Source organism: Bombus pyrosoma, linkage group LG6 (genome assembly GCF_014825855.1).
Source record: "Bombus pyrosoma isolate SC7728 linkage group LG6, ASM1482585v1, whole genome shotgun sequence".
Lineage (NCBI taxonomy): Eukaryota > Metazoa > Arthropoda > Insecta > Hymenoptera > Apidae > Bombus > Bombus pyrosoma.
In genome coordinates this window covers 7,974,920-7,991,465 of record NC_057775.1, presented here as the reverse complement: position 1 = coordinate 7,991,465, position 16,546 = coordinate 7,974,920, and the positions used below count along the sequence as shown (strand labels likewise).

At 38.1% G+C, this 16,546-nt stretch overlaps 1 protein-coding gene across 5 annotated transcripts in view; it reads left to right on the top strand.

Annotated features, from left to right (window-relative positions):
- LOC122568072 (Down syndrome cell adhesion molecule-like protein Dscam2) overlaps positions 1-16,546 on the top strand; it is a 120,611-nt gene that overhangs the window by 86,361 nt on the left and 17,704 nt on the right. For all 5 annotated transcript variants that reach the window (XM_043727397.1, XM_043727395.1, XM_043727393.1 and 2 more), the window contains exons 4-7: positions 5,880-6,026; positions 6,164-6,281; positions 11,308-11,469; positions 12,095-12,378. In XM_043727397.1, the coding sequence (XP_043583332.1) occupies positions 5,880-6,026; positions 6,164-6,281; positions 11,308-11,469; positions 12,095-12,378 (711 nt within the window). The remainder of the gene's footprint in view (positions 1-5,879; positions 6,027-6,163; positions 6,282-11,307; positions 11,470-12,094; positions 12,379-16,546) is intronic.

Genomic DNA, 16,546 nt, shown 5'->3' with positions numbered 1-16,546 from the left:
TTTAGGAACCCATATCTTCGACATGCAAACATTCGAAACGAATCGTCTATTTCACGGAATCGGAGACCATATAGCAGAGACATTATGGGAATTGGGACTGATGGAAAGCACTTGGGAGAGTGCGGGTAAATGCGGAAGACACCGCCATGGATTAAGCGACTGTCAAAGATACTGTCTTTATTCCTACAGATCTATAACGCGCTTTAGGTATTAAACCGTCTACAGAGATCGACTATCGTCGATAAATCCGTCTCATTTGCGCGAGAATTTGGCGTAGAAATAAATGGGTTTACGCGATGGAAATAGAAATTAATCGAAAATCGATACTTCATTTCGAATCACATTGTACATATGTAGCCTGTTCAACGAAATAGCTCTAGAACAAAATACTTCTTCTTCATCAACTATTATCAAATTGAAAGTGAAACGTTAATCCATTGTATTTACAATAGACAAGTACGTAGAAGGAGTTTTATCGACCAATAAAAAATTTATTTAGAGAAAGGGATATGTTAGGATATTAAATTAAAGTAAAGTATATTGATAAAGATATCTTTCATTTCTAATCAACGATATATTATAGATTTCTAATACAACATTTTTGGATATATTAAACATTCAAGTCAAAATGTACAAGTCAAAAGATGTATAATTATACGTTTCAGTAGAACTAAAATGCTGCCGCTTAGAGAGAATATAAGATGAGGATTTTGTCGAATGCATCAATACCGTGATCCTGAAATTTTATAATATTCGGTGCAAACTTTATCTATTTTAGACAGCAAAGTACTTAATAGTGAAAGCAGAAAATATATTTGAAAGACGCGAAACTATATGTATAAGGAAGTAAGTACATGCTTTGGAAGTGATGTTCTGACGGAAGGCACCCTAGTGGCTAATATCCAAGGGGAACCGCTACAGATCAAAGTGTCGCGAATAATGTCTTCGTTCCTCCATATTTACGATGTGTCGTGTCGACTATTTCTTATACCAAATCACCAATATTGTATCGAAGTACAGCCTCGGATAGGAAATATAATATTGAAAATAAAATTATTTAATTGGATGTCGACAATCTTAACTGACGAAAGTTATTTTTTCCGATTACGAGTTCTAGCGAATAACGTCCCTTTTTAGGATTACCATTATATCGAGTAATAGTATATAAACTAGGAATTTTTCTTATAAACTTAAATAGAAATTTATATCCGTATACTCTTGTTTAAACATTTCCTTTTGACTGGTATTTCATCTCGTTAAATTTTCACTCGTTTTGCTTTCTTTGTTCTCCTTTCTTCTATCCTGATAACATATAGCGTAAAATTAAGTATAGTAAGTAATATAAAATTAAGTATAGTGGACTATTCGATAATGTACATAATAAAAGACGACGTGGGAATCTTGAAGAGGCAGAATTTCTGCATAATCTCTAAAAGGCAAACATAAAATCGTCCATTATTATTCTAACTATTATACTTAGCTTCTCGTATGTTTAAAAAATATATTGAAAGCAATATATTAAAAAAAAAATTTTCCGTTTCTTTTAATTGCTTCCTGTCACAAACGCAGCCCACGTTTGTGGTCTTTGTAAACACCGTGCCAAGAGGAATGTAACAAATCCAGTGCAAGATCTACAATATCATTCGAATCGAGACAGGAACGTGTACAGCGTTCCGAATGTTCTCGAGAAATTAAATTTCACCGAGTTCTTTTGTCTGTTGTGTTCCGCTTCCGTCGTTCGTCTAAACTCGCTAGACGGAAATTCCATTTTCCGTCCGGAATCATAATGCTTTCGATACAAATCGAAACAATACAAACATGCACAAGATGCGATCCGATAAGTAAACAATTAAATTCTCTAGAAATTCATTCGAAAATTAAATAGAATAAAATAATTTTGTACAAATGTGCGCTACTTCGAAAATGTTTTCGCATAGTTGTTACATTTGCTCCAGGTTTGATAGAAATTAATTCGCATCGGGCTTTCGCTAAACCAATAACTGTATTTCACAGTTTACGATCTACGGAACAGCATTATCTTCCAAACTGAAGGTATTTTAAAAATGTTCATTTGTTTATCAAATTCGATTTATTTTCCAGTTAAAGAATACTTTGCGTTACATTTGATTCCTTGTACCGTCAGATAAAAAACTTGTCCGCACAAACTTCAATTATTCAACGTATCAACTTTGAAAAGCTCTCTTTAATTAACCGTTTTCATTCGTCGCTACTTGCATCGTATTTATGCCGATTTACGAGAAACTTTGAAGGTAAACACGTGCAAAGTGCACATAATATGTAAAGATGCATAAAATATCCGAAGATACTATGCTCATAAAAACATAAATTTGCATAAATATCATCAATCTACATTTATCATAATATATCAAAAACTAGCAACTTCGGATTAAAGAACGTACAGAAGCTCGAACAAGAACTTGCCAGCCTTCTTTCATTCCGTTTCCTCCTTTAATTCTGAATGACCCTATAAACGTTATATCCTGTACGTTTCCATTAAATCTATCCCTATACATCTATCAGGATCAGCCCGCAATTAATTCCACGCGCATATTTCATCCATGTACATTGTACACGTGTGCAGACATAGTCGCGTGAGGATTACCGCCATGTCCACTGTCACGAATTCTTTGACAAGCCAACGTTTTTCCAAACAAAATTGTCAAACGTTTATTCGCGAACACGCACGAAATTATCGCGCGAAACGAGCGAGAAGTTTTAATTGCTTCGCCTACGAACTCGCCGATAGAATCGTCTTCGTGAAACGATATTGTTTGAACATAGGGCTCTCAAAAAAGGTTACATGCTTTTGCAAAGTTGAGACTTACGACTCGTTAAAGGTGCGCGCGTACATTTACAAAACAGTATTGGTACAATACGGTTCCGCGTTTCATTGTTTTCAGCGTGCAAACGTGTTGTTAATTTTCTTTATTTCTCCTTCTCTCATTTTGTATCCTTTCTTTCTCTTCTTTTATCTCTTCTTCCTGTCCTTTCTGTTTGTAATTTAATCCAAACGTTCGAACAGAAAATAGCGCCGGTGAATAGAACAGAAAAAGTTTGTAAATGGAGCGCGCGAATTTAACATTCGTCGATTAAACGAAAGTGTTCGTTTCGATGGTTTTTCAGAGAAATCGACGGGAAATTGTATGAATTAATTGCTCGCATTCGAACAGCAAATAATATAAAAAGGTTAACATGATATATTAAAATAGAGGAGGAAAGGGATTTCAGTGTAACTGGCCAACTGAATGAATCATTCGAATTTGAATGCAAATGTTTTATCTTTGAAAGAAAAACCTTCCTCTGCATGATTGCGTTTCTTTTTTTATTTTTCAAGGACACGGGCATTATTATTTCATGCGTTTCTTAATAGTTCATCGTTTCATATGTGCATTTGATAAATATCACATTATCGCTCGTCCAATATCGTACAGGTATCTTTTTCTCCATCTAATAAACATTAAAATTCTATAAACTATTTCGTCGTCTCTTTTATAATCTCTTATATCCTAAAACAATTAATTTTATGCACCTGGAACGCGAACGTTTTAAAAATTGTTTGATCATCCTTCTCTTAACTTTCCATAGCCTGAAACAATTAATTTATACTTGAACGTTATATAGATATCTTTCTGTTAACCTAATTAATATTAAAATTCTGCCCATTATTCGATCATCCCTCTTATACCTTCCTACAACCACAACTAATTAATTTCCACGCAGATGTTACGCGAATATCTTTTCACCCCTTGAATAAACGTAACAATTCATCAAATTACTTACCATTTTTAACTTCACAACGCATTCCAGCCGTTCTCTCGCGGCTCTACAGCAACTCTCTCACAAGCAGCAATCCCGTATTTCTTGCTGCCTATATAATATTAAGCCGCCTTTGTTCCCCATCTATGGTCGCTATATTTCTGTAAGCGTAACATATCCATCTTACTAATAGCGCTATGGTCAGACTGCACGTAATTCGAGGCAGCCTCCTCCGTCTCGTGCATACATACGCGTATGTACATCGTGTACATGGTCACGTACATACGCAGTCTATCTACGTTGAATAGATCCGAGAGGACAGGGTATAGGTAGTAGCATCGAGTGTGATACCGAAACTACATAACCCATCCAAGCCGGCTGACTTGGCCGACAATCGCTATTTAGCAGGGCCGCTTATCTCTGCCGGTCTTAGCTGTGCTAATGTCTCGTAGCCGAATTTGCGTTCGAACGTAGACGCAATAACGTAGAATCTTGGATAGGGACACGGAGGTAGCGTGCAGTACGCGCGGCTAGAAATTTCGTTAAAGGGGCCAACAAACACGGAGGTAAGAAACGCGCGATTACTTGTAATAATCTTCATCGATTCGCGATGCGAGATTCCAACGAAGCAACGAGAAACAGAATGAAAACTGTTGAGAATTGTGGATCTTAATTGGCGAAATAAAAGTAAAGGAACGCCAAGGTTACACTTAGAATTCATATTAAAATAGTTTCAGATTTATTTAATAAACGATTTCCAAGATCTTCGTCGATATACATTTGCACGCATCTCAGCACTTTCTTTGTCTCACCATCTTCCATTGCACACCGCCGACGAAACAGTTACATTTATCTGTTTTTCGAGACATACTTCCACACACTCATATTCATATAAGTGTGTCACTACTACGCGGCCGATCTTGTCTAGCACATAAAATTGTGCATATCTCAATAAAAACGAAGAGCGAAAAACGCACCGGACAACGTGTAAGGAAAAAGGAATAGAAAGAAAGACGAGAACTAATGGAAGAACGACCTCTTTCGTGCAAGATAATCATATATTCGAAAGCCATGTTGAAGATATCCGGACGTGAATAGGGGTTTTCGTAAAACGACTGCGAATGTTTAGGATAACTACCGTCATTAACGTTGCTCGGGCTTATCTAAGGAACGAGCACCGGCTTAAGCCGCGCAGGGCAAGAACGGCGAGGTAGTACCTCCGCCAGTCATCCAGAACAGGCCGCTGGAAATCCCGGAATTAGCATAATTATCGTTACGGTAAAACCGTTCGCCGGTTCACCGACGAAAATATCACGAAACGTTGGCGATAGCTCGTTCATCGATGGCACAGAGTAGTTATCAAAGGTAATTCCGAATCCGCGTGCCACGTTTATTGAGAAACGTCGACGCCGATTATAAATTATCGCCATGCACGCCAGTTATGAATAATACGGAGGTTAGAAAATTTCTCGTTATCTTTCTGCCGTGTACGAAAGAGTGTCTCGCAGAGGATGCTCTGCAACGTATCACGAATCCCACTATCGTCGTATCTCGAGTTAAATAATTCACCGAACGTGGAGCTATTTGCTCCGGGGACGATATAATCGCGTTTAACACCGCGGGGAAGATAGCCTTCGCCGTTTTCCGGATTGCAAAACGTCTACTCGATAGCCCGGTCATGTTCTGGTCGTGATGAAAGCTTTCGAACGCGAATTGCGTCCAAACGTATGGCGACTCCGATATTATACCTCGTATCGAGGATATTCGCAACAGTTTCTGAAAAGAGAGTTTCATTCGACGAATCGATACTTTTGTTTATTAGATTCGACGAACGATCTATAGCTGAAGTTATCGTAGTTGTTTTACTACGAACGATCGTTGTTATAGATCGTTGAAATTAATGGATATCGTTGTTTAGTGTCTGATAAATTGAAATTTATTGCTACAAATGATTATAACTAGACTACGGGTGTTCACGAATTTATGAAAAATGTATAGAATATGCGTAACACACGGATATATAATATAACGAGAAACTACGACGATAAGAGGCAATAAATGATACGAAGACATAAATCTCGTTTTCATTATCTGCGTTGCAGATGGGAAGTTTCACCTTTTACCAACCGGGGAACTTCTGGTCCACAGCCTGGAGTTCAGCGATCAAATACACGGCTACAGATGTCGAACGATGCATCGTCTCACTAGACAAGTGGTAGTGAGTTCCGTGGCCAACGTAAGGATAGCAGGTAGTAATTTTCACTCCGGTGGACAGGCCGATTTTTCTTATCGTCGGGAAATTGCCGAGGTTTTTTCCAATTACCCGCCGCATTAATCGACCCTCTCTCGAACGATTCTTTTTTTTTCCTTTCTTCCTTTTTTGTAGATCACAGAGGGGTAATGCCGCCGGTGATTCTTGAAAACTCTGGCGTTGTTCACGTCGCGCAAGATGAATCAACGTCGTTAGTCTGCGTAGCACAGGCCTGCCCTACTCCTGAATATCGGTGAGTTCTTCATTTATCTCGATAGAGATACCTTAGCTCTTTACTCATTACGAAGAGTTGTTATAAAGAATATAAATTTTATTTTACATCGGCGAACTTTTGTTTAGATACGCAGAATCTTTTTAATCGCATTAACGTGAATACATAAAGCTTATGTAAATGAAATTATAAGCTTATGTCGTTTATTTAAATTGTTACTTTACGTTTAATATTTGCACCGTGTAGAATACTTTGAAATTTAAGTAGCATATATACATGTATAATCACGACTCCCATTTGTTATCTTTAAAAGAAATATTTCTTTTTTCTATTGCGATGTACAACATAATCTTTCTTTTTGTTCTCTTCGTTACAACCAGTTGTACGTAACAGAGGTCGTACAATTTTTCCGTCGCTGTAGAAACTAATGATTGGTTAGTACTACTGTGTCCGTCGCGAAGGACTCATTCTACTAGTCAACGTACGAATATCGAGCAAGACTTTGGTTCTTTACCTCGTATTTCCTAAATTATTTAATATGATATATGAAAATCAGATATAGAAATATCTGTACTATTAAAGAAACGATATTTTATACTCACGAGAGGTAAATAAAACAGTAAAAATGTCGAAAATCAAAACATGTAGATGACTATACACCGACCAAAATGCGTCCAAAATGCCAGAAATTCTCCAACTATCTAGCAATCTATACCTATGTATAATAATAATAAAACAGTAGAAGGATCGTATCTGTATATTGAATAAAAGAAAAACGGTTATCCAGGAACATTTCATAAGATATTGTGTCCAGAAGACTAGTTCTTTCAATTTTTGTCTGTCTGCTTGTTTGTCTGCTTATACTCGCATCATGTAAGAACTACTGAACAAGTTTTGCTGGGATTTTCTCTGTTCTGTATCTTAGTATCCGGGAAAGAAAATAGAATATGTTCCATCTCGATCCGTTTTCTAGAAGCTGAGAAATAGCTGGCGTTCGAGTTATCAAGCTACGATGGTTATTATTCACGTCGTATTTGTTCTGAAATCCAACCATTTGATAATTTAATATTTTTTACCACGGAGAACAATCTAATTGTTGGTACGAAAAATATGCAAATATTTCATTCGTAAAAGTTCATCCGTTTAAAAATCGTTCTGTATATTAATAGTCCATGCGAATGAAGTTGCAGCGAAAGACTATTTATGGAACGAAAGACGCAGCTCAATTGATCGAGCTATCTATGTACAGTCTTTGTTCGTGAATGTTTGGCAAATATAAATTAAATCATAATACATCCAAATAATCATGGGAATAATTACGCGTAATCGAAAACAGATGGCGTGTTTCATGGTAAATTTAATGTTACAATTATTATTACAAACTGTAATTGCGGGGCATTGGTCGTTGCGAGTTCAAAGCGGCGGGAAACGAAGCATCCATAAAACGGAAACACGAATTCTCGCGTAAATCAGGCGTTCACCGAGGAGTATAGCTTTTCCTAGTGATACGATTACCGCCACGATGCAAGAAATGAAAATTCATCGATCCTTCGAGGACTGGGTATAGACGTAATCCTTCGGAATAAGACCTTTTAATCTCTGTGTGATACGATAAATCTCTGTGTGTCCACCGTTTGCGTCCTCCACCTTCATCAATTTTTAAAAAGCGATAAATCAACGTACAACTGTAAATCAATTACGATCGACATATACATTTGCCTTGGCCGAAGAACTACATAGGTCGAAGACAAACGTCTGAAAGCTCAGGTACAGAGAAAGTTCTTCCATGCCAATGGGAAGGCGATAAAAGCGTAACGTACAAAAGAAGCAGAAAAAACAACGCACGTTCTAATCTGGCTCTTTAATCTAAAAGAAAACTGCGAACCACGTTTATCAGCGTCGAAAAGTGGATCGAAACAAGGATGAACGAAAAGACAGTCAGAGACAGGAAAAGGAGGATCGGAGGCAGGAATATTCGAGATAGAAGGTAAGTAAAGAAATAAGGACTGGGCAGGACTTTGATCGAGGAAAAGTGGAAGCACTCGAACGTGAAGCTTCGCGAACGGAGCACAATCGGAAACTCTCCATGTCGCTCACCGGGTCTTCGAGGAGCCTTCTGCTCTACAAAGTTTTTCTCCTCGTTCTCTTTCCTTCTCTCTTGGAATTTCTGGATCTCCTTTTCCTCGACCCAGGACCACGGGCAGATGCATGCACCGGACAAGAAACATCTGGAGAGATGAAAATTTATTGACGATATCGCTAGCCAGCATGGCGTGCCAAGACATTTTGCGAACGATATGCTTGAACAGTACTTACATGCTTCACCGATACCAATCCATTCGACTGAAATAACGAGGTGAACTGGTTTTATCGCGTGATTTAGGCTCGGCTATAGATTTATGAGTGAAACCACTTTTAACTCATTGTGTTCTATCTTGCTAATCTAACGCATTGTTTTAGCAATTGAAGCTGTACGTTTAGATAATTTATTTTATTAACGACGACAATGATGCTAATAATAAGAAGGAGAACAGTGGTAACGGTTATAAGGATCGTACATAGAATGCCGGCACGTTTGACCAAGAATTAAGGACCATCTTTCAGAAAACAATTGCCAGTAAGCGAGGAAATTGGCGATGAAGCGAAAACTTTGAAGAAAATTATTAAGAAAAAGGATTGTATCTTCTCGAAAAGTTGTTTCTAATAGTAATACATCTAGTAACTTAATGTGAGGCTACGATGTAATGTTCAATAGCCTAATTAATGTTTTTCAAGACTCGTGTAATTACAAGAAATTCCAGAAATTTAGTAACTCTTTTTTCATTCATTATATTATGTTACATTGTATCATATTATGAAGATTTGTGTAGGATTCCGTAAAGAAACATTGTTTTAGTAGACTATACATACATGTAACATGTGGCTATATGTATTCTAACACGTGGCTGACCAATACATTTATCTTATAAATTAGCACGCTCCTACACCATCCATTATTCCAAAACACGACGTAAGCAGGAGCAATCAATCGAAACTAGAAACGCTCGGTTTCTAACAACAAACTTGCTGCAATTTACCTGCAGTCAGACCATGTGCGAGTCGAGATAGCACGTATTTACCATGAAACTGATCGCGCTACAAACGTAATTCCCTTTTCCTTGAGAAAGAGAGAGAGAGAGAGAGAGAGAAATACTTCACAGAAAGTCGCAAAGTCCAAATAAAATACACCTTTAACTTAACTCAGCTATCTTGACGCTCTCGAAAGAATCGAAGAACTGATCTACTAGACGAGTTTGAACTCTAACTTCTTACCTTTTTACCTCGGCTAACTTCCCCTAGAACTACCAACTAAAATTCCCGAAGGAAGTCAGCTCCCTTACGTATCAAGAAATCCAAGAACGAACAAAGATACAAGATACGATGTTCCTGGACGATCTACAAAAAACAAAGAGGGTTAGGTGGGGTATAGAGAGGGTATAAAAAGGCGAAGATGAAGAGGATCGGGGAAAGTGAGAAGAGGAAAAGAAACGAAAAACAGAGCAGGGGATCTGTGGAAGTGGTTCGAGCCGACGAACGTGCTTCGATCGAAAACTGTCAAGACGTTGGTGAGGATGAAAGAAAGCACGGAATCTCCGGGATAAATGCTCACTGTGGATGCGACTGGATGTCGTTTCTAGGTCGTCGTGCCCGAAAGCCAGTGAAATTGAAGCGCCTCGGTTCCACCAACCAGCCCTTTGCCTGATGCGCGAGCGCTTTGCCTTCCGATGAAAAATTATTCCTCGAGTCTTTACCGGAAAAAAAGGAAGTTCCGAAGCGGCAAGGGAAGTCGCATTAACTTGCAATCATGCAAACCGCGTTAACTTCGAAATGTTCGGTTCGCGCAACGCTACGTTTGAAAATTTTTACCGGAATTCGCGTGCGAGAACGGGAACAGAATGGAATGCTGCCAGGACCCATTTTCGTGCGAATGCTACAAAGGATTTGTGCGCGGCTGCCGGCAAATTTTCAACGGAATGTTCGGCTAGAATTTCGCGAATTGTACGCCGATAAAGAGATTTCAATGGATTCAGTTAATGTAATTGGATGATATATTATGTTGCCGAGTGAGTAGAATGACGTTTGAATTAATCGAGATTACGAGGGAATTTATCGTCGGCTGAATTTTCACGATTGTTTGCTGGTCGATTCGATGGAATTTTTAATTGGTACTTTGGATAATTTCGCATGAGATATAAATTAGAGAAATAATATGTTATTGTGGATAGGGAGAAATGAAAATGATAGGTAATAACGAGTGGAATGAATCTCGTAAATATGTGTTTGATTTCGTTTTAATCGTAATCTAAAGAATCGTAATATAAAAATTGATTTTCACGTGTTTCAATAATTTTCTGAGTAGCTAAGTATTTGCTAATACGAGGGTTGTATAAACGGGAACTAGATTTTGTACAACAACGAAGGTTTTAATTAACGGTAATTATTATTAAGATAATAGTAGTACTAAATCTATAATTAAGATGATAGTAATATTAATTCTGTAATTACGATGTTAAGAAGCTTAAAGCTATAAAAGGGAAGTAAAGATGTACAATATACGGATATAATACTATATGTACGTACATATATACGATTATAGTCTTGGGGGTAAAATTCAGCGATTATAAAACCCATTCTATTATAATAAGATATCTGAGTATAGTCCTTCTTTGAATCTTAAATCAATCTAGAGATTTATGAAAAATTTTCGTAGAAGAGGATATATATGAAGAAGTTATATTAATTTCATACATGTTTAACAAACATAAGTACAACTTCATAATATTTTATAAAGAAAGTACGTTAACGAAGACGTAATTGAAACATAACGTCAAGAATGATTTTAATGGATCATAATTGCAAGTAGAAAGTGTTTTTAAGCTTTACGATCTCTAAATCTTCCGTTATGTTTCATAGCACCGTTGGATTATTTCAAGAGTGAAATATTGCTTACACAAACAGTGGCTCGATCATTTAAGGTTTAGTGTTCCATCTACGATTCAATTTCCAGATGGTACGCACAAACCGGTTCCGAGCCAATGCTGGTACTCTCTGGACCAAGGACCAGATTGCTCGGGTCTGTTCTGGCCCTCGAAGCTGTGACGTTAGAAGATAGCGGTATTTATCGTTGTTCTGCGTCCAATCCTGGTGGCGAAGCTAGCGCAGAAATTCGGTAACGAATAGATTTCATATAAATAGTAATACGTTCAGAAAGAAATTAAATAATTAATAAATAATATCCTAATTATTAACATCTATACGAAAATGAAAAGAATAGATATATTATTTCCGGAAAAGCTTATTTTGAAATTAACGCGTTTCCTACTATACAAAGGTTTAAGGATTTGAAATTAGGTCAAGAAGTTTCTAGAGAACGTTTAATTATAAGAAAGATATCTATTGCGTTAAATTTTTAACACTTCTATCTTTTTTATACAGAGAAAGCGGGAAGCTTATTTAATCGACTAATTAAAGCTTCGCTTCTGGTAGTTATGCCCATAGACCGTGGACTCCCTGCAAATACTCTATCTACATATTTAACTTTACAAATAATACCTTGATAATTTATTACAAAGAAATTATTAACGCCTTTATTTCGTCCGATACTTTATTACAAAGAAAGTAAGGTAAGGAAAGCATAAAGCGTTGATATTTCGACAAGATTACTAAAACGTTTACGATTTAAAATTCATGACCAATTAAATGATAAAATAAAAGGTATCTTCGATTAAGTTCTTAATGAAACCTGCACTTGGAAGAAATAAACCAATGTTACAAAGTAAATAATCGTTCTTCAGGCTCATCGTGACAGCCCCGCTACACATCGAAGTGACTCCGCCGTTGTTAAGCGTCCATTTAGGAGGTAATGCCGAATTTAGATGCGAGGTCAGCACGCATCCACAAGCTGGACCACACTTTGTTACCTGGTACAAGGATGGTCGGCAGCTGCCAGGCTCCGGCAGACAATCAGAATTATTGAGGCTGAACGGTATCAGCAGAGAAGATCGTGGAATGTATCAGTGTATCGTCAGACGAGCGGAGGGTGACACTGCACAGGCCTCTGCGGAACTACAATTGGGCGGTACGTAAGGAATGTTCATTTATTTCTTAGACTTTTCCATAGTGGAAACCGGAGCAATATTACAAGTTCGGAGCTCATAGCAGGATTAAATTCACCTTTTTGGGAAAATCTCGTTTTTTCCAAATTTCTTCAGAAATTATCCTCTTCCAATTATCTGTGTAAATTTCGCGTCGTTTCTGAAATTTAACGAATACTATTTGGAAAAGGGTATTCGAACGAATAGCTACTTTAAGTTACGTAATTTTCGTATGCAGAAACACGTAAATGCGCAACAGCATATATTCGTACGTACGGTATTCCATTCGATTCGACTCGCTCGATCTCAATTACCAAATTCCACATACTCGGCTTCATTTCGACTTGGACTGCACAAAGGAAAATTACACGGAAAGTTGCGGTGCAGTTTCGATCGGAATTGCAAATGAGGGGGCTTTCAATAGGTCTATGCATACGTATAAATTCACTTTTCGCGGAACTATCAACCTTGGTCGGGCACAAAGCAAATTAGGTCATTCTCGAAGATTCATTTTCTGCGTCTCGAAACTTTATCGCTTCCGTGAAAATTCACGCGGTCTAATTAGCATGGAAATGCATCACGCTTGCCATTCTACCAGAGAGGAAATTTAATAAATTGATACGACGTGACGTCTAGAATCCGTGACCTCGTTCCATGGCAAATGTATGTAAAATAAACAACAGCTTTTATTTTCGTCTACAAAAAACTATACAATTAGAATATTAATTTTGAATTAATTTATTTATTAACTAAGCAATTTGTATGCAATTAATAAATTTTACTGTTTTACCTCTGATTTTGGTTATCGTTATATTTGATTGCTCTAGAATTTGATATTAATAATTGCGTTCCACTTCGACTGGCATAAAATTAATTAAAAATACTAATCGATTCAAGTGTCGCTATATCGAACAACAAACAGTTTACAAATTTTAGCTCTTTGATAATTACACGTGATACCTCGAAACAACCAAGCTTTCTAAGAAATTAGTTAAGAATTAAACGATTTCTTATTAAAAATTCATTCATCAAATCTAATTTAGTAATTTAGCAGCTCGAAATTTACGTCCAATAGATATTGTTTTAACAGTTTTGGACTTTTTCGAACTTCCAATTTATCCAACCTTCGACATCGTTACAACTAATTTGCGTAATTTTTCGGAGGTATTCACGTCCAATACGCATCGATATAAAAACAGAAAAATTAAAATTCAACGAATGATGATATCAAAACGATTTAATACGCAATTACGTATTGCGTAACATGCCTCGTTAATACTACACCATTAAAGACACATCGAGTATAATACCAAATTGGCAGACCCAAACCAAGCTTGTAATCACGATTCCCCTCGCCGCTTACAAGCTTCCATCATTGCAAGTGTTCTGTTCATCGATCGCCGGAAATCGAGCACCATTGCCCCCGAAATACTTTCACCCGATCGGTGCCTGTGAGAATTGATCTCTCACCCCTTTCCGAGAACGCGACACGGTTACGTGTCAGAAGCGATGCAAGCGTAGCGCTCTCCAAAGTAGGTTCGCGTGATCGGTAGTGAACGTTACCGATCGTATTACCAGGAACTCGATTATCATGAAAAGAGCATGTCAACCACGTGGACCGTTACGTCGAGAGAACAGAGATCTCCGCTTTGAAGTGGAGGAGGCTTCTTTTACGCCGCTTTACCTCTTCCCATCCCTTTCGTTACCTCCTCCGTACTCGCCACTATTACCACTGTCAACCCCCTTTCCCCTCTACTCTTTGGTAAGCACCACGAAGCGTCTCTCACTCTCTCTCTCTCTCTCTCCTTCCTCTGCCACTCTCCCTCCTTCTTTCTCTGGACCGTTTGCCCTATATCTGGACCACCCACCTATGGATGAGGAGTAGCGCATGAAAGAGGAACATGCCGTTGGCGAGGGACGCGGAGGAAACCAGCCAGAGGAGAGCCTTTGAAACAACAATGAAGTTAGCGTCTCTCGCTCGTCAGCGTCGGTAATGCACGGAATTTACGTCAAAGGGAATTCGAGCAAGCCATACACCCGTGGTAAGGACCTACCGTGGTCTGGACACAGAGCAACAGAGAGAGACCAAGATATATATATATATATATATATATATATATATCCAAGGAGAAGTTTAGAGAGACAGGAAGAGAGAGAGAGGGAGGATTACCGCTTCGTTACAATTTCATGAGTAGGAAAAACGTAGGAATAAAAGGGAGAGAGATGACTTGCCTGTAATGCCACGAGCCAAGAGGCTAGCGGAAAAAAGTCGTTTCGCTGACGAGCTGCAACTAAATAGAGACCAGTCGCGTTCCGATCGAACGTTTGGTAACCTATGAACCGCTTTTCTCGACTTCGATAGGAGCACTCTCGTGGTGCTTCTAATTTCTTCTAATCTCGTGGTGATGTAAATAAAGAAAAAGAAGGCCGAGTTTGCGTATATAAAAAGTACGATCGCAAGAGCACTAAACTATTACTTTCCCTATGAAAATTATGAACCATAGTGCATTATGAAATTTCGCCTTTCTCGTGGATGCGGTTACGCCAGGCTGCCTCGTATTTTGTCGAGCCGCGTGAATGAAGATTCACGGCCTTGTGAATACACTTCGACGAAGCTGTAATGTCGACAACTGGAACATTTTTTTCCTCGCTGAAATTTGTTCGTCTTTCTCAAAATTCTTTCATATTGTGAGATACAGGAAAAAGAGATTTCTATGGATGTGATGTTGGAAACGTTTAATTAATGTAATAAACGTTGTTATGAATTAGTACGAAGCAAAACTGTAACTTATTTAAGCTTGTATATAATGTATAATTAGAGCGTGCATATTTATACATTGAGATAGAAAAATACATAGAGTGTACACGATGTATAAAAGCACACAAAGTATTCAACGTAAAATAGCCGTTATGATGTACGGTAAATAAATGAGTTTAGAATCTACTTCTTTATTTATATTCGTAAAAATAACAGTTTTTCCTAAAAAATTCACTGTTACATTGATTAATTCTATGGACATTTTTAAATGACTCCATAGTTCCAACTAGCAAAAGCTTTCGATGCTCGTGCATTATTCCTTCGTATTTTTTCCAATTTCACGTTTTTTACGTTTGTACATATCTGTTTCATATACATATATTCACTTTCATTTTACATCTATTTTAATTATCATTCAGTGATTAGCAGTTAATCTCAGAACGCTACATTTATAGCATCTTCTTCCTTGTTTTGCATCCCGATCTTTTTTTGTGTATACTAAAATATTGTAGCGGTATGCTCTATACAGTTGTATATTAGGAATTATTATAAACTTATACTACTATACTTTTCAGGACCATTTACGCCTAAAACTTACTTACTTACCACTCGTAATAAATAGACCGTTCGACGCTCGAAATCTCTACATTTTCCAACTACCACATAACGTTTCGACACTCGCCTCGCGACTTCCCTGCTTCCTTCACGATTCTCCCAAGCCAGACAGACTGAATAAACATCAGGTAGAAATTCTGTTTTATTGAAACAAGCGGACAAAGTGTCGCGGTCTCACGACTACGTATTGACGATCGCTCGAAGGCATCGAGACGAGATTCATCAATTTCTACACGGATCCGCGAGCATAGTCTCTACTTCCTACCTGTATTCATCGTAGACAAAAGTGTTTTAGTCATCTGTTCCTCTCTCTCCCTCTCTCTATCTCTATCTCTATCTTCTTATCTATCTATGCATCTATCCACCCGCTTGTCTCTTCGTTTCTAGACGACGGAACTGTCTTTTGTAACGGGACGCTCGAGCATTTTTAATGACGAAGAAATCGACACTTTTAATTATGGAAAGTCTCTCATCCTGCGAGCTCCGTCCCTCGGCGTCGACCGAGAGAGACTCGACTTCGATCTTGGACTTTCCCAGTTCTTCTTTGCCTTTCCACTACCTCTACTTTCTATCCTCTACCCTTCTTTCTTTCTTTCTCCGTTTCATCCTTCCTAGGCCCCTTTCCACCGGTCGTCGTGTCGTCGAGATAGAAACATCGAGAGAGAAAAATATTCTGACGCGCTTCCGTCGCAACGAGCCCATTGTCTTTCGTTTTCTATCGCGATGCACGGGAGACAGTCAGTCAGCCAGGCAGGCAGCCAGGCAGGCAGGCAGGCAGG